This window comes from Peromyscus leucopus, chromosome 1 (genome assembly GCF_004664715.2).
Source record: "Peromyscus leucopus breed LL Stock chromosome 1, UCI_PerLeu_2.1, whole genome shotgun sequence".
Taxonomy (NCBI): Eukaryota; Metazoa; Chordata; class Mammalia; order Rodentia; family Cricetidae; genus Peromyscus; species Peromyscus leucopus.
This window is the reverse complement of record NC_051063.1, coordinates 96,278,473-96,302,705: the sequence shown is the minus strand read 5'-3', so window position 1 is coordinate 96,302,705 and position 24,233 is coordinate 96,278,473. Positions and strand designations below refer to the sequence as shown.

General features: G+C 48.8%; 1 protein-coding gene across 3 annotated transcripts in view; it reads left to right on the top strand.

Annotated features, from left to right (window-relative positions):
* The window catches only part of Tub (TUB bipartite transcription factor), an 83,068-nt gene that overhangs the window by 40,270 nt on the left and 18,565 nt on the right, over positions 1–24,233 (top strand). The window contains exon 1 of one of the 3 annotated variants that reach the window (XM_028894601.2): positions 19,283–19,638. The exons of the other annotated variants lie outside the window; for them this stretch is intronic. Coding sequence (XP_028750434.1) covers positions 19,601–19,638 — 38 coding nt within the window. The 5' untranslated portion in view covers positions 19,283–19,600. Of the gene's footprint in view, positions 1–19,282; positions 19,639–24,233 lie in introns of those variants that run through there. 3 annotated transcript variants of the gene reach the window in all.

Sequence of the window (24,233 nt, the reverse complement as noted above, 5' to 3'; positions counted from 1 at the left end):
ATGCCTTAGAGCGGGACCTGGAGGCCACAATGGGTAGGCCAGTCTAAGCTCTGCTACCAACTTGCTGTGTGACCTTCGGCCAATCACTGCCTACTCTGAGCCTCAGCTTCTTCATCTGAAAATAAGGTTGGATCGGACCAGTGATTTTCAAATGACATCTGGAGCCCGCAGTTCTCAGGCAGTATCTCTGAAGGGGTGTCTATCGTGTGGGGGAGGGGAAGGTATGGAACACCCACCGCTGCCCCATCCCCAGCGGCACTCAGCTGTTCCGTTAAGTTTCCTCTTGTCCTGCCTATGAAAGGGTACTCCGGCTGAAAACCACGGGGCCAGAGAACTCCAGACATTGTGGCCCATAGTGTGTGTGGGGGGGGTGTCTGTGAAGACCTGATGGGGATGGAAAAAGAAACATGAAAGGAAAGCCAGCTAGCCCGGCTGGGCTTCAGATACCATGTGAGCCTCTGGGCCTGCTTCCAGCATGGCAGTCACAGCAGTCCTCTCTATCTAGGGTACAGGAGTTTGCTTCCTCCCTCCCTTGGCTGGTAGGTCACCATGTATATATCAGCGGAGTGCCCCCCGCCCCAGTGAGGCCCCGCTCCTGTGCGCAGGGCAAACTGCCGCATGATGCCAGGAAGCAGCCCATCTGACTCCCTTGCCTTAACACTCCCACTCCATCTCGACAAACACGGAGCAGAGATTCCTGGAACAGGAAACCAGAACTTAGTTCTCAGGCCTGGCGCATGTGTGGGAGGACTCCTCAGAGGGTGTTCAGTTCCCCTTCAGCCCATGAAGCTTTCCTCCAGGGTTGCTGATAGCTAGGTACCAGGTAGGGCCTGACCCACTGGTATGTGAGGACGATGTTGTGGGGAGGGAGGATGAGGGAAGAGCCCCCATGATGGATCAGAGAAGCCAGTACCTGGCTCTTAGTCCTCAGGTGTGGGCTCAGAATTTGGAATGGGCTGCAGACCCCCAGCCTTGACCTGGGGCCCTCTGAGGGAGAAGGAGGATAGGGTCAGCTTGAGGGATAAGGGATCGTGTTGCTTGCCTTGTGTCTTTTTGGCCCCAGGTCATATCCTATTGCCTGGAAGGCAATCCATCTGAGTTCTGCTATCTACGGGGTCCAGATGTCTGGGGCCTGTCCACTGCAGGCTCCATGATCCCAGGCTCCAAGACAGTACTTTAGGGGAGCTCTAGGACTTCTCAGCTTTCTTGTTCCCTCGGGAACAGCCTAGAGGGAAATCTCAGAACCAAGGGGCCTTCTTCCCGTTCCCTAAACAGCACCTCAGGGCTCAGAAAGTCACCCTAGGAACCCTGGGAAGACCATGTCCCCTCAGTCCCTTTCTGTCCTCTTCTGTTCTTTATATCCCAGGACCACAAGGAGGCTGCCACTGGCTCTCACTTGGCAGGGAGGTTGGATGGGGACAGGGTGACGACTCATGGTGTTTCCTGACAACAGGCCGGGGGACGCAAGCACCAATGTGAAGCTGAAGAGAGTCCTGGAGACAGGGGTCGGTGAGACCGAGTCTGCCCAGGCCACACCAGTGGGCGGGTTGTGGCCCTGGGCCTGGGGAGGGTCGCTGTTTGAGAGGCGGACGCAGCTTTATAAAATGACTCCGTAAGTATGGCCAAGGTGAGTGGGGTCACAGGCCCCCACTCTCCACCTGGGACAAGGGCATGGACTAAGAGACCCTGCTTTAGGCAGTGGGAAACTCTAAGGCTTGGGCTCTGGCAGAGGCACAAGCTGGCTCTTTTTCCTTTGGACCTGTGGAGGGACTCTCTCTGGGGCATGTTTCAGGTTACTAGCTGAGACATCCCTTGAATGGTGCCTGTGTTACCTGTGTGGGTGGGTGTCTCTGTTAAGACTGCCAGCTACAAGTTGGTTTTCTGCAAAGCTAAGAGCCCTTAGAACTTAACAGTCCAGCAGAATAGGCTCATACTCTTGTTCAGCAACTAGGCTCTCCAGTGATGGTTTGCAGCATGGAAAAACCCCTTGGAGAGTTTTAACAGTGCACATTTCCTCCTCAGTCCCAGAAAGTCCAGGGTGGAGCTCATGAATCTACTTTTCAAAGCTCTCCTAGACCACTCTAGGAGGCTACCTGCCCTGGATATGTTTGGTGTATACCTATCCTGGTTCTGGAAGATGTTCTGGTCACTTGGACTTTTGATTAGGGGAGAGACCCAGAGGCTTTTGAATAACCTTCCTGAGACCCAGGAGAGAAAGAAAAGTTGAAGGAGGAAGGCTGAGGGGAGGTCTGGACGCCATGGACAAGGGGTTGCTGCAGCAGGCACAGTGGCTGGGTTCACCGAGGTAGTGGCACTCATGGCTTTCCCAAGACCCTGAGGTCCACACGAATTCCCACATCCCTGTTGTCATGGGATGAGCCTGGAACCTCTTACAGAAACATGAAGGAGATTGGAGAGAACTCCCAGAGTTGAGTCTACTGAGGATCATTGGGAAATCTGGGTGGAATTCCTTTTCAGCATCTTAAGTAACTTTTTTTTAAAAAGTGCCTAGTTAATTCAAAATGATCTTTACAAAAGACAAAATAAATGACCTTTAAAACCCTCATAATTGACATGCAGGCTACTGACTGACTGAATTAGCCTGAAGGCAGCATGAATTTGCTGTGCATTTCCCATGGTGGAAGCTGGAGTCAGAGGCAGGGTTGGCTTATGTCCCATCTCACAGCCCAGGGTCGAGCATTCACTCCACCTGAGACCGCACATGTCCACACCTCCTGGCTGGAGAGCATCCAAAGTGTTCACCTGACCCAGTTTGCTTAGTCAATCCCCGAGGGCTGAGCCTTTGGGTTCCTTCCAACCTCTTGCTATTATAAATATCACAGCTATGAATATCTTTGAACAAATTACTTTCTTAGTGTTTTACTGGGAAGCATTCCCCCAAGTGGCTTTGCTAGGTCAAAGGGCATGAACAATTTTATAGTTCTTGTCACACATTACTAAATAGTTACTCAGATATATTGAAGCCACTTTCCACAGTACCAATTACATATGAGTGTCCCTATGGCACTCTGGGGTATCGAGCTTCATATTTTGGTGTATTGGCAGCTATTTTATTTACAGGTTTCCCCTGTTCTGCCATATTTGTTAGGAGTGGTGCTGTAAAGTTCTTATACGTGTGGTGATGTAAGGATACATAAAGTTGGACATGATTGGGACTCTTGAGAGGCTGATGGGTATCATTTGTCTTGTAGCAACGACAACAGTGACCTGATAGGAATCTGTTCTCAGTCAAAGAGCTGGATCAGGACCAACAGGGGATGGTGGTGTATCCCTGTAGTCTCAGCTCCTTAAGACACTAAGGCTGGAGAATCAAACTCACTTGGACAACATATGGAGAGACCCCAGTTCAAAAAATCAAAGTGTGCTGTCCTTGGCTAGACTTACTCATGATAGGCCAAGATGCACTCCAAGACCACAGTTTCCAATGCGTGGAGACCAAGGGATGAATGTGGTTTCAAAAGAGCACCACTTGTTCCTGGTAGAAGATTAATATCTGCCTGTCCTCAGGGTGGTGGGCTGTGCCTGAGCTCTACTGAGAACTGGAGCATCACTCACACAGCTGTGGCCTTCTGGATGCAAGTTATAGTTACAGCTGTGTCTATGGAGAGTTGGAGTACACTTGTCTATGCTTCCTAATGACCATCATGTGTCAGTACCAAGAGTTGACTCGGTGCTTGTAAAGTCAGGGCTCTGATAGTGGGCAGAGAAACCAGCCTGGGTAAGGTTGTAGCATTGGTTGGGGTCTGAACCCTGATGTCTAAGTGTGGGAATTGTGAACAAAAGGACTAGGAAATGCTGATCTAATTAAGAGCCCAAGACTACCCTCAGGTAATGACAGGGAAGGCTCATCAGAACACTTTGGCTCAAAACGATGACTGAAGGGCAGGCACAGCACCTGGAGATGGATGAGTGGCATCATGTTGCAGGCAGTGGAGCCTCCTGGAATCTCAGGGCAGACAGACCAAATGAGGGAGGAGAAGTCAGAGCAGGCAGAGTTAATGGAGCAGGAGGAACTAGCAGAGCATGGGAGATGAGCAGCTTAAATCCTGGCTCCCTAGGACTCAGCGGGCTTGAGAACAGATAGACAGATGAGGATCCTCAAGGGTATTTGCGGCAGAGTGGAGCAGCAGAATGACATATGTAACCAAGGGATCTTATAGGCCCAGTGCCAGGGGCCTCTCCAAGTTGAAGCAGGTATTTTGGGATCGAGGGAGGATAAGGGTCAGCATGTGTATACAGTGGGGCCCAAACTCTTAGAGAAGCAGTAGAAACTGGCCACCAGATCAGCATTCCCACCTCCTATCTAGACAGGGGCCGAGATGTCTGCAGAGAGCAGGCCAGGATCGTGGACATCAGGCTAAGGGAAAAGTATACATATTGCTTTGGTGACAGATGTCTCGGGTTCACAAATGTCAGGCCTTGGAAAACAGAAAATCCTCTCTCTCTCTCTCTCTCTCTCTCTCTCTCTCTCTCTCTCTCTCTCTCTCCTGGCCTGTTGTTCATAGTACCTGGGCTTGGGTGGGCCTGGGCTAAACAGTAAGAAGTGGTTTGGTGCAAAAGTGTAGGTCATGGATTCTGAGCCTGACTTTGCGCTTTATTGTGTAACCTCTGGTTAACGTTTCTGAGCCTGGCCTCCTTGTTTGGAAAACAGAGACATTCATAGCTGTCTTATGGGGTCACTGAGAAGAATAAACGAGACGAATGCACAAAAAGACTCTTTGTGAACCTTTTGATTTTTTGAAGCAGAATATTGAAGCCCAGCATGGCTTCAGATTTGCTGTGCTTCTGCCTCGGCTTTTTGAATGCTGGGATTACAAGCATACACCACCATGCCCGGTTTTCTTAGCCAGTTAATACCGGTTGTCTTCCTTTTGCCTCTTCTAAAAACTAAAGCAGGTATGAAAGCCCAGGTCAACCTCCATCCTAGGCCAAAAACAAAAAACCTGTGAGCATGAAGTGGGGAAGTGGAGATAAAATGTGGTAAGGGTCAGCATGTTCTATGATATGACCAGAATTAAGCCTAGAACAGGCAGACTTCTGGGACAGTCTAGCCTAGGGTACTGGTGAATTCAGCTGGGCAGATATACAGCATAGGAAGGAGCAAATGCCTGACAAAATGCTGAGTCTTGGTTTCTTTCTCTGAAAAGTAGGTACATTAACACCTAACTTCCAGAGTTGTATGTGAGCTAGCAATAATAATGGGAAGCCCCTAACACGATTCAGGCACAGAGTAGGAGGTTTCTGTGGCTGTAGATACCTTCATTGTCCTACAAATCATAGACGTCGGCGTGTCCAATTTGGAGTCTGACAGACATGGAAGTCTGATCTAATGACTTCCATTTATTAAATCTCATGACCCCTTGATATGCCCTAGGAAATAATTGCAATTGTCTGCAGATGAGAAATGATTTGAGGTGACAGAGCAAGTCAGTGCTGGAGCTATGGTTGGGAGACCAGGAAGCCTGGCTGCAGCAGCTGTCTCCAAAGGATGTGCTTTCCCTGCCCCTGTGCCCTCCTGCCTGGAGTCCTGAGCACCTCCAATGTTCTTCCACCCATCCTGCACAGCCTGCAGTTCAGATGGCTTCCCAGGATCTCCCTTCAGGTCATGGCGTTTCTCTCCTCTTTGTTTTTTTATCTTGTCATGCTAATAACCGTTCATTTTGTGTTATGGCAGTTGAATTTATTCTTTGACAGTTCCATGCATGAATATAATAAATTCTGGTCATACCAATACCTCCTCTCTTATCCTCTGCCCACATCTACCAGCCTCCCACTCTACCAAGTCTCCATCCCACTTCCGTGTCTTTTTGTTTTTGTTGTTACTCTATGACCCACTGGTCTAACCAGGGCTACCTGCAAGAGTATGGGTGTTGTGCTAGCCTCTAGAGCATGTGTAACCACCATTAGATACATCACTGAAGACAGTGACTTCACCTACAGCAGCCCTCAATTGCATTAGCTACCCTGGGGTGGGGAACAGGGCCCCATGAGCCCCTCCCCCACCTGTGACTGAATATTTACTAGTTCCGTTTTGTGCACAGCTACTGTGAGTTCTTTAGTGTCATAGCTCTGTCATGCCTGTAAGACAGCATTTCACAGACCTCTTTTCTATCATTCAGCTCTTCCTGCTCCCTTTTCCCAGAATATCCCTTGAGCCTTGGAGAGGGTAGCATGGGGGCCCTATTTAATGCTGAGCATTCAACAGTTATTTGTTCTGGACACTTTGACCAGCCTTGACTCTCTGCCTTAACCACCATTCGCTGCAAACAGACGCTTCCTTGATGGAGGCTGAAGACAACACCAGTCTCTGGATATAAACATAAATATTTAAGAGTAATTTTGACACATCCAGTTAATGGCACAAAAGCAGTAGAGTTTACCTCAGCAATGGGCCTTTGACTGGGTCGGTTGTACCGGGCATAAGCTCCCACCTACAGAGTAGGCCTCAGATTAAATCAGAAAGGAGTTGGTTACCTCCCCTAACAGTCATGCCATGATCATACCAATAAGCACTTTGTATGTGACAAGTTGCTATTGTGGCCTACAAGGTCTAAAGCTGGGGAAGACCATTACTGACTTTTCTCCTCAACCACCTCTAGAGCAACCACTGGCACCAAAGGATCTGTTGTGCGAGGTGAGACTGTTGTCTGCAGCTCTCAATGTCCTTCACTGACCTTAGCCTTCACAGCCCAGGCCTGTGCCATGTCCCATTCATCTCTAAATCCTCATGATAACAGGGCTGAGTACACAGTGAGCCTCACCAAACAGATCTGGCCTCTGAGGTCCCTTGATAATTCGGGGAGGAAAGATCCAAATGTCTTCCTGTGCTACTTTCTAGACCTGCTGTGGAAACTGTGCATCCCAGACGGCTGAGCTAGAAGGGCCACCAGAGGTCATCTGCATTAATCTTCATCTCTGGGATGTTGGACTAAGGCCCAGAAAGGGGGAAGGCCCAGCCCAAGATTGCTCAGCAGGGAGAAGTTGTGGCTGGGATTCAGACCCCTGGCTTGTAGCCCAGGGGTCTTCCTGTTCGAACCATTCTATCTTGTCGTCTTTCTCTGCATAAACCTCTTACCACAATGGTAACAGTTACTTGAACTGAAAAATCAGCCCCTGGCCTCATAGCTCTAAATCTCTCTTTGTTCCCCTGAAGATAACAACCATACATTAATTTAAGCTTTTGACATTTCACTGCTTTCTTTAGCATTCTTGGTATTGGGGGGAGGGCAGGGGTGATTGATGATTAAATTCTGATAGAGAAATGAATATTAAGAGCATAGCTTTCTAGGGGTTTTTGGTTTTATTTATTTATTTGCTTTGTTTTTACATGTATGGATGGGTAGTCTGCCTGCATGTATATCTGTTCTCCATGTATGTGCTCGGTGCCCATGGAGGCCAGAAGAGGGCATCAGATCCCCTGGGACTGTAGTTACAGATATTTGAGTTGACATGTGGGTACAAGGAATTAAACCCGGGTCTTCTGGAAGAGCAGCCAGGGCTCTTAACCAGTGTGCCATTGCTCCAGCCCTCGGGTTTCTTATTTTCATCAATGTGAGACTTAGGTCCACAATCCTAGTATTTGTTATTATAGCTCTGTGCTTTGATAACTGTTAGAACTGGTGTTCCTCTTGTTAATCATTATCAGAATTGTCCTTCTTCACCCGTGTCCTTTAGTTTTGGCTCACTTTTCCCCCTTCTAGATAATATTATTTTGGGTTATCCAGGGGAAGAGACTATCCCAGGCTGCTGTAACCCTGGTCAGTTAAACCTGGCTCTCAGCATGACAGAGAGGCCCAGTGATTGGGTGGAATGGGGGTGGGGGAGTTAGTTAATTTTCTTATTGTCCAACAAGAGCAACTTAAGGAATTTAATTTGGGTCACAGTTGAAGAAGGCACACAGTGCACCGTGACAGGGACAGCAGGGGGGCAGGAGCCTGAGATAGCCAGTCTCTAGTTCATCTCTAGTCCGGAAGCAGAGAGATGACAGTGGGTGTTAGGTTCACTTCCTTCTTTTTAGTCAGCGGCCAAGCTCATGGGTGCTGCTGCCCATTCAGGGGGAGTCTTCCCTCTTCGGGGAAATCTCTCTAGAAAGGCACTTAACATTGACCTCTGGCATCCATGCACACCAGCATATACATATATGCACAGCGGAACATGTATTCATGTACACACACACACACACACACACACACACACACACACACACTATTACCAAAGCGGGGCTTAAGAAATCCCTGTATATTACTGAGCTTCAGAATCCCTCCCCACCCCGGAACTGTCCTTTGAGTAAATCAGTCTCATTAGGAAGAATTTTGTCTTTAAAACAATCTTCTTAGAAATGTCTCTGAGTTGTTCACATAAATCGCAATTACATCTTATGGTTTTCTTCCTATGTATCACAAAGAGCCTTGTTTATATTATTTTAAAATGTTTCCTTAGTCTTGCCATTATAAATGAGAACTTGGGTTGGGGATTTAGCTCAGTAGTAGAGCGCTTGCCTAGCAAGTGCAAGGCCTGGGTTAGGTCCTCAGCTCTGAAAAAATAAATAAATAAATGAGATCTTTCTCATTTTCATTTTGTAATATTTGTCTATATCAAAATAGTACTGACTGTTTTCTTTTTATCTGACACCTCTGATGAACTCCAGTTCTTATACTGTTCTTGTTGATTTCTTCAGGTCTTCTTGGGACCCCAATTTACATTTGCTGTCATGTAAATAGTCTGCCTTTCTAATAGCGTAGGCTAGTGAGTGCTCACCAGTGCCCCCCTCAGGAGCTTTAGAGAAATGCAGGTAGTCTGGCCCTGTATCCTATGTAGATAGTGGGCCATTTCCACAGAACCTCAACTTGGAGCAAGAGCCTGGGCCTGGAAGGGTGGGATGGCAGGTGAACTCCAGACTCATCAGAGAACAGTAACAAATGTAGACAGACCAATAACCAAGCACGTGTGGCTGGGGAGCAGAAACCATCAGCTTCGCAGGCACTTAAAAAAAAAAAAAAATTGGCCTTGGAGCAAGGAAGTCGGCAAAGGATTCTAAACAGCAGGTGCAAGGATGGATTTGCATTCTGCAAAGATCACTCTCTGCCATGTGAGAACAGACTGCAGGGGGGCCAAGGGAAAGGGGGTGCAGCTCCTTATATAACAACTCACACAGCCTAGGCTTTTGTATATTAACTGTTCAGCTCCTAGGACACACCAAGGAAGCTCATGGCAGTCTGCTTTAAAACCAGCGCAGATTATCGTGGGCAAAGGTAGTGGCACTGGGCATGGCGAGCAGGATTAAACGTAACGGGACCTGGTGACAGATCAGTTGTTGACAGAAGATGGCAGAGAGGAGGAGATAGTGGGTTTTCCACATATCTATTGACCACTGGACTTTTCCTACTGTCTTGTCGCTCTGCTCCTTCCCATGGAGAGTTAGAAAATCGAGGCTGGTTGCCAGGATGCTTTCTGCCCTTCCCACCTACCTGTTTTCTGGGTGTCATGTGGGAGCCTCTTACTGGGTCTGAGCTTCCTGCTCTGCCCTCCCAGAGCAGTTGAAGGCTGAAAGGAGAAATATTTGTCCTAAACTGTCAGATGGGAACTCCTACAGGTCTGGAGGCTTAGTGATCTAATCCCCCCCTCCCCCCACCGATCTATATACCGAGGCCAAAGAATCTGGGAAGAGACACTCCTATGGGCACAGAGAAGGCCAGAAACTCGGGCCTAGAACTTATTCTTCCTGATGTGAGACACTGGTTGCATTTTTAGACATGTGAAGATATCAAGCCATGACATTAGCAGGTGTCTAGTCACCTACAGGGGGCCAAAGGAGGGTCCTTAAGCCCACTAGAGTGAAAAAGACAGGGGGAGACATTAGATTGACAAGATAAATGGGTGGTAATAATTCACAGAAAGCAGATGGGCTGAAACACAAGTATGGGAGCTAGGACACAGGACAGAGCCTGGGAAATCATCAGGGTAGTAGAGCGAAGTGTGGCCTGAGCTAGAGGAATTTCATGCCTCTGAGGGCTCTGCCCACAGGGAACAGCCTGAAACCTCTGTAGTTCTTTCTGAGTGTGTTCCAGCTCATCTACCTCCACAGGAGATCCCCAGAAATCCTGACAACCTGTGAGGGTTGGGCTAGAGCCAGCTAGCTGAGATCTGCAGCTCAGAATCAGGGGCTTCATCCTGCTGAGTGTATAGCCCTCATCCCTATTCCCCACCCCTGCTGGGCTCAAGGCAGAAAGGGGAAGGCCCTGCACTGGGGGAGGGGGGGCTCTAGAATAAACACAGGCCTGGAAAGAAGGTAGACCATGATGACGACCAGGATCAGAAGAGATTTGAGGCAGGCAGGCAAGCCTGAGAAGTGCTTCCCCATCATGCCCACCACCCTGGGCATGATATCACCTAAGGAAGTCTGGAAACCAGTTGCACAGTGCCTCATCTTCGTGCCAGAAGTCAGACAAACTGAAAGGGAAGGAACCTGCCCCACTCCCCCCTAGTGCCAGGCGGGACATTAGCTAGGATCACCTCTGGTCATCCCTGTCTCCTCTGTGGTTAGCGGCCCTATGGCCTAGACCTTGGCTGAGGCTGAGTAAATCCCTGCATTCTGACCACCCACAGCACATCTGCTTCTTCCTGTGTAATAGCTCCTCGGGTTCCTGCAAGCCATCAATGAGGTCTACACTGGTGCTTCGCTGCCCTTCCCTGAGGGCTCAGCAAATGATGTTACCTCACATACCATACAGGAAGCAAGGCCACACTCTCTCCACTTCACAGATGAGAGTGGTCCTTGGCGCCTGTGAAATAGCAATACCAAGAGGATGAGAATTAAATCCCTCTCACTAAACCTCGCCTGTGTTTGCTGCCAGTGTCTCTTCTGTGGATGAGGAGGGCTCTGTCCTTACTGCAGAGCTGAGCAAACTACCACCATCTTTTACCTCCCAATGGTTGTACCGTGAAACACCAAAATGTCTGAGAAAGCTACTTCTCGATGGAACCTTTGGAATCATCCTGCTTTTCCTGAGGCAGAGAGTGGACTCCTTAAGGTCATAGCACATGAATGACAGAGCCAGGACTGTGTTCTCTCCCCTGTGTGCTTGGTATCTATAGGCCTTTTATAGAACTGTCATTCCCATTCCATAGATGGCAAAACATAGTCAGTGAGGAATAACAGCTTAATTCCACTCCCATGGTGCTACCCTGTGAGACCCAGCATCTTCAGTGGCTTTGGAATCTGATATTTATGCGTCAGCAGTAGCCATAAAGAAGGGTATGGACTCCCCCACCTAAAAAAAAAAAAAAAATTACAGGGCATTTGGAATAATCAATTTCGCAAAGATTTGACATTATATTTCAGAGACTGATTCCTCTAGTTAGCTTGTAAATTTAGGAGAGGGCTGTTTAAAAATGCATTCTAACCTTTCAATAACCTTGGTTTTCTTAGATAAGCGGAAAAAACAGGTCAAAAATCCACTCATGGGCTTTGCAGCAGAAAGGTTATGGAATAAAACGTCCTTTGCTGCAGGATACAAAGGGAAGGGCTCTCTGTTGACAAAGGAGAAGGCTCTGCCAGATAAATCCTGTCTTTGAACAAACGAGGGCTCCCCCCTCCCTTCCTGATCAGCTTAATTCCCTGTTGCTTATCTGTAAATCCAATAATGCCAGTAAAACAAGCGGTCCTGGAGTCTGGGCGCAGGGGCCTGGGCCTTTTATCTTCTATTTTGAACCCTAGCCTCAGTTCCTAGGAGAGCTGGGCTCATCTGCTTGGGGGGAACACAAGCCGCCCCAGGTCAGGGACATGGTGCTTCTGCTCTGGGTCTCCTTGCCCAGGGGATGTTCAGTCAGTGCTCAAGATGGAGCAAGGTTGTGCTAAATGAAGGGCAGGTACAATGATTTAGCATCCTTCTGGTACCTCCTGGCTTCCAGTAAAAATAACCACAAGCTACACCAGTGAGAAACCCTGAGTTTCATCCCCAGTAATGTCAAAGGTGGGGCATAGTAGCCTGTACTTGTAATCCCCATGCTAGGGAGGTAGAGTTAGAAGGGTCCTGGGGCTTGCTGTCCAATCAGTCTAGCCTAAAAAAAGAGAACCCTAGATCCCATCAGTAGTCTGCCTCAAAAGATAAAATACATGGCTCCTGAGAAACAACTGGAGGTTGACCTCTGGCCTCCATGTGGGAACATGTGCACACATCCATGCACACACCCATGCACACACAATAAATAACCAGACTAAGACTTGTGGACACTTCTTCCTCCACGGCTTGCATTGATGGAAAGCCACCTGCAACGTCATCCTAGTGCCACGTCATTTCACCCAAGGTGACTCAGGGTGTATCCACCTACATGGTTTTAAATTGTTTTATTTCTCGAGTGTATTGTGCACAGACAGTGTTTGTCTATCTCCCTAACCCTAGGAGATTGGATGTTGTTTCTGCTATGTTGGGATCACTAGGTCTCAGGTGCCAAAAGCATTGTTAAGAGGCGCTGGGAGCATCTGGAAGGAGGAACCAAAGATAATGGAGGATGTGGTCCCTCGAGTGACTTAGCCAATGGCCCTAGACTGTGCCTTTCTCACCCTGGGCCGTTCTATTTTTAATGAGACCATTCCTATATTGCCAGTATCCTAGCACATTAATCTTTTCCTCTGTCTTTAGAACTTTCCCATAAAAGATGCTTTATGATCCATCCAGTGAACTCAGAATTATTTATCTGAGTCCCAATCAATAGACATTCATCCCCACCCCTGCTGATTTCCTCTATTCTAAATAAAATGTTAATGAATACATTTGTGCGTCAATAGGCATGTTTCCCTTAGCTAGAATTCTGGAACAAGAATGAGTCAAAAGCTCAGCCTCTTACTTCCTTTTTTCTAGAGAATGACAGTTGAACCTATGGGCTCTGGAACTCTCTGCTGCCTAAATTTGAACTTGGATTCTATTGTTTACTATGTGCATGACCTTGAGCAAATTTTATACCCTTCTATGTCTTTATCTGTAAAATGGGGGCCATAGTAGTAGCTATCTCAAGTGATGATGAGAGGAGCCATGCATAACTAAGTTAAATGGGCATGACTCATGAGACATCATAAAGCAAATTTATTTTTGTCCCCTATGATCTCTTTACATTTATTCTATGCAGCCTCTTTCTCCCTAGAATTAGATAAAATTTAGTCCTGAGACTAAATCTTCAGGCTTTTATGGCCATTTTCAGGCCAAAGTTGTCTTATCTGTCATCTGTCCTATTACACTAAAAATAACTCTGTGTGTGTGTGTGTGTGTGTGTGTGTGTGTGTGTGTGTGTGTATGTGTGTGTGTGATGCAATGCTAGGATCAAACCAAGAATCTTGTGCCTGGTAGGAAAGGGTCTACCATTGAACTGCATCCCCAGCCCCAAAAAAGTCCTTGGAACTTCAGTTACTTTAACAACTCTTTCCCAGTACAGTCTAACATAGAACAGCTTCCTGTGGGGAGTGGGAGAGCTTGCAAAGAACTATCTTCTGGTTTCTTGATGGAAGGAAAGAGTGTAGCTAGAGTTTTCCTGCCTTGCCCACAGTCAGGACAAATCTCCGTCACCTGCCAGTCCCACAGCCGCTCAGACCCAACCAAGTAAACACAGAGACTTATATTGCTTACAAACTGTATGGCCGTGGCAGGCTTCTTGCTAACTGTTCTTATAGCTTAAATTAATCCATTTCCATAATTCTATACCTTGCCACGTGGCTCCTGGCTTACCAGCATCTTCACATGCTTCTTGTCATGGTGGCGGCTGGCAGTGTCTCCTGCCTTCTGTTCTTTCTTTTCTCCTCTGTTAGTCCCGCCTATACTTCCTGCCACTGGCCAATCAGTGTTTTATTTATTGACCAATCAGAGCAATTTGACATACAGACCATCCCACAGCAAAAGAGATGGGAGGAGATGGGGTCAGGGTTCTTCGGTGACTGTACTGAGGAGCTGCTGCTATTTTCTGGCCTTCTCTCACTTTGGAGTGCCATTGTAGGGTCCTGGAGGCCATGCTATCACTGTGGATCCTTCTAGCAGAGTCCTTGATGTAGGTATACTCCCTCCCTATAGCTCCTTCTCAAGCTCCCTTCTCAGGCCCTAGAAAACTCACGCTTTCCCCCTCTGTGGTATCCTCACCTCCCACATCGGGAGACCACTTAGCCTGAGCCTAAGCCAATCACACTTAACTGTCCAGCTGAGGTCAGGGTCAACATACAGGAACCACTCCTGTGCCCTTTGTCTTACAAACCTGGGGCACAAGCCTATACTGAGTCCCCAGCACCCTCTCTGCCGTCAGAGAAGAGGCAAGTCACCACTGGCTCTGTGTATTTGTCAGGCATACATTCACTGTCTGTCCACTGTCCCCCAAGACCACTGTGGCCACACACTAAGTTCCACTGTGGGTCTCTGCAAAGCCTCATTGCCCTGATTTGAGATGAAGGAGGAGATAGATTCCTCCACACTTTCCAGTCATTAGGCATCACTAGGCCCTAAGGCTTTCTCTAAAATTCCTTCTAAACCTCCCAGGGCCTTCTTTGCAGCCCCTCTTTTATGTGCCAAGATGGGTGTCAGCTCACGGAACAGATCCAGGCTCTTCCAAGTCCTGCTTAGTGTATTACCCTCCTCTTTTGAATGTACAGTCTATGAATTCAGATCGTTGACTGGAACCTGGAGCAGAATTCCATTTCATCACCCATCACCCAGATGTGTTTTTACGAACTACACAGAGGACTGCTTGGTAAAGAACATACACACAGCAAATGACAGTTCTGCATGTCCAAGCCCAGTGGTTCTCTACTTATCATGCACTGATTTCATAACTCTTTTGTTTTACGCCCTCAGAGCTTAGAGCCCTGAACACTATGCTTGTGTCTATGTGATTATCTGCTATTGTATTCAACAGCACTTTGGAAAATAGATGGGCTGTTTCTCTAGTAGTTGTTACCCTACATGTTATCAAGACAGCTGTACACCTGTTTACCTTCATTTTCATCATCCACAATGGAGCTGACAGTCTTTGTAGCTCCTTGAAACAGGACTTACATGGGGTACTGGCTGGCTGCTGACATGCTACCATCTACTGCACAGCTTTGAAAAGCACTGGAATGTTTGAGCACACCAGTGCTCAGAAGGACATCCCATCCATCTCATAAGCCCATTCTTCTCATTATAAGCTCATCAAAGATACTTAATCTTGTAAGCAGAACTGTGTTCTTATTTATACACATTTTGTCCTCACCCTAATTTCACCCCTTACTCTCTTTTCCTACTGTATATCTAGGAGTTTTCTATATTATTTATTATCCTTGTCTCCTTTTGGTTATCTTGTCCCTAGTTATAATTATCTAAAGTTACTCCTGGGCAGTTTATTCCCAGCTTAAAGCCCTTCAGTGACTTCCCCTTGGTTAAAGGATAAAACCCAACACCATAGCAGATGATCTAGCTTTATTCAACTTTCTAGGCCCATCTGCTGCCACCGGAGACCGTTCAGCACACTGCTTCACACACTCCTCTGTCCGTGACATTGCTCATGACACCTAGTTTGGAGTGAGCATAGTATCTGGTGTTCATAGACTCTTGGTAACTATTATTTCCCTCTTTCCTTTCTTACCGGTCTACAAAATTCTTCCTCATTCTTCAAGACCCAAATCAACCATTACCCTTTTCTATCCATAGGAGAGCTTTCTGTGCTCTTTCTCCTGCCAGTACCCCTGGCCGTTCCTCCTCGGTCACCCCCCACCCCCACCCAGCACTTGGTTACTAACAGCCGTCATTTCTCCCTTTTTCCACTGCAAGAGTGACAGTTCCCTAAGAGCAGTCTTGCCCCTTATCCCTGCCAAAGCCACCAAATCCTGCAGCAGCCTTAGCCTGGTAAGGTCTTGTAGATGTCTGATTGATTTGGACTGCTGTTGTCAGACTGCAGGGTCTCAATGCCAAGCCACCAGACAGGGCCCAATCTGCATACATATTCATTTATTATTCATACCCCTTTGCTTCCAAAATTGAAAGAGGTGGCCTCATTCAATAAACTTGTCCTAAGCATAGAAAAGGTAAGATTCTACATAGCAGTAACAAAGCGCCAGAATGCAAACTCTTCTCCAGGTTAACTGATCTGTGAGAAGAGCTGGCACTGGGGTCCTCAAGCTTAGATGGCATTTCCCTCACGCACTGTCTCCAGTTTATTTTTTTAAAAAATGCCTAAAGTATAATGAGGAGAATTTAAATTTCTAGCAAATATTCCACGCTCACAGCATTTAGACCAGTGGTGAGGAAGGTGTGTTAGGTTTGCTGTGTAGAAGTGTTTCAGTAGAGATGACCTTGTTCCTGGGGCTAGATGCCCTTCTTCAAAGTCACTTACATAGCACAATTGTAAAAACTGCAATGTTTAGTCATGGCCTAGTAATATTGTGTATTATGGTTTTCTAGAGTGGCTTTTTTGATGGAGGCATCAAGGTTAACCTAAAAAGTGAACTAGGGATGCCACTCAAGTGGGAAAATCCTCCATGAGTTGTGAGTTGAGTGTGAACACTGCAAATCCTGCAGAACACCCACATCCTCCTCTCCTACCACTTAAAAAAACACATCTCACCAATGTTCTTGTGCAAGCCTGCTCTGTCTATAGAGGGGCTCACAGGGCTGGCTCTCGCTCTCTCTCTCTCTCTCTCTCTCTCTCTCTCTCTCTCTCTCTCTCTCTCTCTCTCTTTCTGTCTGTCTCCCCCACTCCCAGACTGACACAGTCTCCAATGGCTTCTCACATACTTACTTATGCAGTGGCACACAGTTCCCCTTTCTCTTGAACATCACACACACACACACACACACACACACACACACACACACACACACACTGGCACACAGATCCTCAGCTTCCCCATATATGATGTGCACACATACTCAGACACATGTTCACACACTGGTGCACAGACCTCATGAATGCACACAAGCTCTTGATCCTTCCACATCTCATGTACATACATATTCTTTGGTACATACACACACCCATGACTGGCACAGTCTTCCTGGTTCTTCTGAATCCCATGTGTACACACAGCTCCTGCAGAAAGAGAAGCCATGGAAACTGTCTTATTTCTGCACCTCACTTTACCTCCAGATTTTGCTCCCTTAGGACAGAGCCTGAAGAGTCTGTTTAATAGATTCAATTACTCCAGGCTCCTGAGACCTTCCAACTTAATTCTGATTGCATCAAGGTGTCAGATAATTTGGGAAGAAGGGGGAAAATGCAGCCTCAAAGTCATGACAGGAAAGTCTTCCAGACGCTTGTCATCCTGAAGAGGTAGACAGCAAATAATTATAACTCTGGCAGAGGTGGCATGGACAATGGGGAGTTCAGGGGTCAAAGCCTCCTGCACATCTTTTAGGCAGAGTTCTGGCCCCAAGGACAGAGGCCTCTGGGGAGTAGCTTTGCTGCTGTGCTATGAGCTGCCAGGGAAGGGGTACCAACCAGCCCCTCTCTACTGCCCTTCCTGGGAGGCCATGTGGAGACCAGGTAGGAGACCTGAAGGCAAGAGCTTTGCACTGCACCTTACCCTCAGCTGATTTCCCCTTTATCTAGAGGTCCATGGTGACAGTAATAGCCCTTAAGAAGTTGACAAATATTCAAAGATAACAGTGTTTAGGGAGCTAAGAGAGGAGCTTGGGAGTGTACTCACAAGCACTGCAAGTGCTATAAGAAGCAGAGGGTGAGGAATACGGACTTTGAGCTAGTATGTGATGCTGGCTTCACCAAGAACCACCTATGGGACCCTGAGCAAGATGCTTGTCTTCCCTGGGCCTCAGTTTCCTCGGCTGAAAGCAATATGTACCATATGAATACACTTCCTAGAGTAGTGGTAAGAATTAATGAAGTTATACAGATCTCACCTAACAAAGCCCCAACTCCTGCTGTCCATTGATCGTTATTATTGTTTGGAGTTTATGGGGCAGACAAGGCTGAGAAGCTGCAAGAAGCCCCAGGTGGAGATGGGACCCACCCTGTGGGAAGCCAGCCCCCACTCTTTCCTCAGGGTACTCTTGAGGAGAGAGGGATAAGAAAGGTTAGATAGAAATATAGTGGGGAGAGAAACAGACAGAAACACAAGATAGCTTCGGAAGGGCCTGGATCCTTATCCACCTGCCCATCCTGTCTCTTCTAAAGGTTTTGTTTTGTTTTGTTTTGTTTTGTTTTAAATAGGAATGCCAAGGGGAGGAGCAAAGACCTCCCCTAACACAGCCAAGTGCAGACCCTTCCAATCACCTGGTAATCAATCACCTGGTAGTCAAGCCATCTTCTAATGCTGCCCTGCTGGGTAAAGCAAGCTCAGATTTGACTAGGAAACCTCTGGGGCCCTCCACACCACCCTAAACATGAGAGTCATTCCCATACTCTTCCAGTCCTGCCGGGGCATCTCCCCATGGGTGCTCTTCTGGCTATCTGGTGCTGCTGAGCCCAAGGTACACTTGAGGACACCCAAGAGCTGTGTAGGGACTGTGTTCATAAGTAACCCCTTCCCTGATCCCTAGCCCAGGGTTCAGGCTGGCCTTTAGGCCTGCTACATCGCTGAGCACCTGGCCTCTTGCGCTTCCAGCTAGCCCTGCTATGGATCTGCCACCCTTCTTTCCCCTGCCTGTTATTAACCATGGGTCCTGGTCACAGTCGGGACCTCATCAGCATTCAAGATTAAGAGGATCTTTCTTGAGATTTCACTGTCCTCTAAAAGGGTTTTGAAGGACGAGAGATACTGGTTCAATTTCAGCTCCAACACTTCCTTGCTCCTTGCCCTTAGGTCCGTTAGTATTTCTCAGAGTTCATTCTCTGGGAAACTGAGATGCAATATTTGCTTCTCAAAGCTCTTGTGCCCACTAATGCTCCAACTTTCTAAGGGCCTGGAGTGCAACAGCTAACATAACCTTCCTCTTGGTTGTGGAAGCAAAGACGGGAAGTGTCAGGTGCAAAAGAAGGACCCTGGCTGAGGAAACACTTTTACTAAAACTAAAGATCAGAAGGTCTGGGGGCAGGCACGTGAAATGGAAGGTTGAGAAGGAAGCAGGCCTCAGTACTCAGGCCAGAGGCTCTTCGGACACCTCTAACTGGAGCCCCCCTACTCTGCCCTATCCCGGATAAATCTCAGATAGCCGAGGTCCTAGAGAGAGAAACTGGGGCTGGGTGACAGCGTCCTTCCCAGAGGAAGGTGGGCGCCACGCGTGATCTGCATCCACGGGCCGGGGTGGGGTCTCCGCTGGGGCGGGACCAGGGGCGGGGCGGAGACTGCCACGCAGAGCTCAGCCCCGGGCGCGAGACCCGGCGCCTGCGGTGCGGACTACCTACCTCTCCCGCCTCGGGCGCGCTCCAGCCCGCGCGCTCCCGCGGCCCCGCGCACTCCCGCCGCTTGTCCCTCCGCGACGCGCCGCACAGGCAGCCGCTCTGGGAGCTTGCGGCCGGGGCCCTGGCGTGCAGAGAGGGCCTCGGCGGGGCCCAGCGGCGGGGCCCGGGAGGATGCGGCCCGGGGCGGCCCGAGAGCTGAGCAGGGTCCCCGCGCCAGCCCCGAGCGGTCCCGGCCTTGGAAGCCGCAGCCGCCGCCCCGCCCCCGGGAGACATGACTTCCAAGCCGCATTCCGACTGGATTCCCTACAGGTACGCGGGCCGGCTTCCCCGGCCCCGGGGCGCGTGCGGACCCCCACTCCAACGCTGAGGGCGGGGGGAGGGCGGTAGCTCGCTGCCAGGGCACACACCACCTCCCAAATCGGGATGCAGCGTCGGTCAGGTCATCTGGCCTGGAGGCAGGGCTCTTATGCCCTCCACATCTTTCCAACACCGAGAGCGCGGGTTGGAGGTGCCGAGGTTTTTCATCCCAACTTTGAGGTTCTCGAAGCCACCTGCCCTCTCCACCCTCCTCAACATCCCAAGGGTTCTGAAAGGATCTCTGGCCTTGTTGAGTCTGGTAGCATACGGATAAAGGAACTGCTTTGAGCCGCCTCCTAGGCCCAGCACCCAGGACATGCGCCTGGATAGCTTGTGCGCACACACCCCTGCATCTTCACGCTTGCACACATAGGGCATCTGCGCGCTGGGCCAAAGATGCCCATGCTGTTCAGTTCACATCCCCAAAGCATGGATTTGTGAGACAGTTAGAACCCAGACCACAAGGCAGCTGACATGGACCACAGGGGTGCTTACTTAGAAATCTGTGCGTATTCACATCCGTATAGAAATACACCATACTACTTACAAGTGCTATTCAGTACCTTTCAGAGATTCAGTGATAGTAATCTGCTTGTTAAAGGGACTAGCTCACAATACAGAAAATTGCTCTTACACGCTCACGTGGATTCAAGAGCCCTGACCCACCTCCTGTTCCTGGATTCTTGGTTGGTCTAACCTAAGGCAGGCCTAGGTTTTCTTGTGGGGGAGGGGTGGTCTCCAGCCTCACACAGGTGCAGGCCTTTCTCCATCCACTCTACTCAATTCTATTACCAGGGAAAAGAGCTCATTGCCATAGCAGCACCACATCCGTGGCCACTCATTGGCTCTCTAGTTGCCATGGGCTACCAGGCTCTCAAAGCCTCCTAGAGAGGCATGTGTGTAAAAAGGGTGCTGGACTGCCAAGACCCACTTTTTTTTTTTGCTGACCCAGGTGCACATTCAGTGCGTTGCAAAATCAGACACTCAGGACCCACGTGCCCTAGGCAAGGATGCTGAGCCCAGTCACTGACAGAAAGTGATTCTGACAGAGCCCTTCCAGGAGTCTGTCCAGATAAAATCCCAAATAGAAACCAGCTGGAACTGCCTGAAGCTTGTTAAAAGCAGGTCTTCCTACCAACAGGCACCTGTCATAGGCCTGGAAATTTAGGGATTTTTTTGAGAATGATTACTGCCTCTGAGCTCAGCTTCTGTGGGAGCTTCTTGAGTTATTTTCTATCTTCCCAGCAACACACACACACACACACACACGTGCACAGAGCCATACACAGGATCTCCTGCAGACATGTGAGCCCGTACCTCAGTCTCACATGGATAAGGGAGAATACTGATTGGGAACTGGGGACTGGGCCGCACTAACCCAAAAGACTATCTGCCTTTGACATATATCCAGGCTGGAGGTGCAGATAGTTCTGTGGGCCAAGGACCTCCTAGAAGTTGGTGCAGCACTATAGAGTATCACTGACCATCTGTCTGCCAGCAGCGGTGGAAGGTGGTGCCTGTGGACTGAGCAGACAACAGTGCTGTGAAAAGTACCTTCAAGGGGATCCAGTTGTAGGATGGTGGCCAACCATAGGCTACACTGTGACTGTGGGGATAACGGCATGCTTAGGTATCGACAGATGGAAGGCTGGGCTGGTCACGGTTCAAGGCTGATTGTCCCAGGGACCCAAGGACTAAAGCAACTTGCAAAGCTTGTAGAGAAAAATCTACCTCAAGCTAGGGAGGATTCTGCTTGCTACTGGGAAAAGATGCCTCTGGGAGGTAGGGTTATCTCTGAGAAATCTGTTGCAAGTGCCCAGGGCATTGGTATCCTGAAATGGGTGATTGACATTCAACCCAGCCCAAGCCTAATCACCCCCCCTCCATTCTCCCTCCCACACTCAGCTGAAAGCACAGAATCCTGCCACCCTGGAAGCCTAGCCCTGAAAGCAACTTGGCACCCTGGCAGCCCAGCCTTCCTTTCTCCATTCCTGTCGCCTGCTTCCTTGTTTTGTAGAGTAGGAAGGGTAGGTATTCAGCTGTGAGTGGGCTGCCATCAGAAGGATCGTCCCCTGCCCTGTCCAGTCTTTCTGGGCGTGTACAGAGCCTGGAAAAGCACTGGACTTGCGTAGACTTCCCAGTAGGGGAGGCATGTTGAGAGGAGATTCAAATGACCCTTTGCATTACTAGGCTGCTGGTTGCAGGCAAAGCCACAGGTCTGTCTGGTGGCAGAAAACTGGGACAGAAGAAACGGCATGTTTTTTGGCAGCCGGGCGGGGGGCAGTGTGTGTCCACGTGCTTTGACTAGCATGAGGTTTCCTTAATGCAGCAGCACGTCAGACTGGAATGTGGCGTATGGGGGAGAGAGACTGAGAGAGACTGGCGAGTTAGCTCTTCTCGTAGGGTTTTTCTCTCTCTTTCTCTGATGGTTGCATCCTGCATTCCCTAGGCTCCACTCAGTTTCTTCAAAGCAGTGATAGTTGGTGCTAATCTTCTTAGGGGTAATTTTGGCTCAGTTTCTAATGATCGTGGATTAAGCTCACATTCTGACTTAAAAGGGAGCCATTTCACTTATAAAGATCAACCATTAGAGCCATGGTCTGCCTTTTGTTTCCCATGACTAGTCGTTTTCAGTTCTGCCCATTTCTCTTGACCAGTGTTTTTGAAGAGTATCTGGTGCCTGTAGCTTATGACTCTGCCACCTTTTATAGGTTGTAGGTGCATAGAGCTCTGAGGAAGGACTATGGCTTCAGGCATATTGTCTTGAGTCCTCCTTTCTTTTAGTTATGTGTGTGGGTTTGTGTGTGCCTGTGTGAATTTATGTGCACTGTGGGCATTCTGGAGCTGGTGGAAGCCAGCAGAGGGCATCACGTCCCGTGGAACTGGAGATACAGGCAGTTGTAAATAGCCATGTGGGTGCTGGGAACTGAACTCAGGTCGTCTGCAAGAGCAGTAAGCATTTTTACCTGCTGAGCCATCCATTTAGACTCAGCCTCAGTGTTCTTGCCCATGGTGCTCAGGGCTTCCTTCACCAAATCATGAACTCTTGGAGAGCGGGGACCTCATGTATGTCTGGCTGAACCTTCAGTACTCCCCAGCGTAGATAAAATGCTACCTCTATAAATCAAAGTGATGTCACACTCCAGACAACATTTAGGGATCTCTTGACTTCCTGGTCCCATTCTTGGGTTCTGAGCACACCCAAAGTGCTCTCTCACCACAAAAAAGCCTCCAGAACTCCTGCAAGGTACACCTCCAGGCCATAGAGAATCTCAGGCTTCGAGAGTCCACATAGGCCTCTCACTATTTCTTTGTTCCAAACATCTTCCTCCAGCCAGTTGGGACTGGCAAGCTCTACCTTGGGTTGAGTCTAAGCAAGACTGGTTTTCCTGTCCTTTGGGCTCTTGTTAGACACCCCCACACCCACCCACACCCACACACCCCTTCAGTTCTGCTGCCAGGTTTAGCTTCAGGTGCCTTGTATTGACAACCTCAGGCGAACTTTCTGGAAACTCCAGTTTCTTACTCTTTGAAGATCACCAGCTGTGGTCACAAGAGTCATTTGCATGGCTGATTATTAGAGAACCCCATGGTGCTTGCTTAAAACAACAAAACTGATTCTTGAGCATGTTCCCCGATAGTTCTGAATTGCCAAGCCAAGGCCAAGGCCACAAAGCAGCTTTAATTCATGTAGAATGTTTGGGAACCCCTGGCTGGAAGGAGATGACCCATCCCTCAGAGGTGAGAGACTGCCCCCATTTCCAACTGTGTGCCAAGCAGCTGCTAGGCAGTGGGAGCCATGGATATGGACTTCCCTCATTCTGGTGTTTGGCACAGGGTTGCAGGCAGACATTCTGGGTGGCTTCTCCTTATAGCCTATTGCTCTGATTCCTAGGTTCAGAGCAGCTTCTGCTGTGGCTGAGGGAAGGAAGGAGGTAGGAAGAAAGGAGCAGGTTGTAAGTGGGCTTGGATGGGGCATCCAGATGGCTGAGTCCATCTCTATATTGTCCTGGCCTGAGCCTCTGGTAGTGATTAGCTAGCATTTACAAAGTGGGATGTAGGAAGAGAAGGCTGGAAACAGGTTTCCTAATAATACTGGTCATACTACCCTTTTCCAGCCCACAGCACAAGTCCCTAGACACCTGTCTCCAGGGGCGTGAGTGGCTGTAGATAGCCTGGCTCCATGGGAGTTGAAGTTGCCACCCTTTTGACCCTGGGTAGAGCAGCCAAACCGGGGGATACTTTAGACCGGAGCCAGTGACTCGAACATTCGAACATTCCTTGGCCTTCTAGGTCTGGCTCCCAGTAGGAGGTGACCATAATGAAGGAGCCGCCAGGGTCAGCTGGAAGACCCATCCATCAGTGCCCTGTCTCTGTCTGAGCCTCCTGGCGGGGCTGCAGCTGGCAGCCTAGGCTTGGCAGTGATTCCATATTTGGAACCAAAGTCATTAAAAAGCCATTAATGTCTCCTTGCATGGTTATCATTTAGTGCAGCCCAGAACGGTGCCCATCAGGAAGGCAGGCCTGGGAGGTGGTGTAAGAAAGAC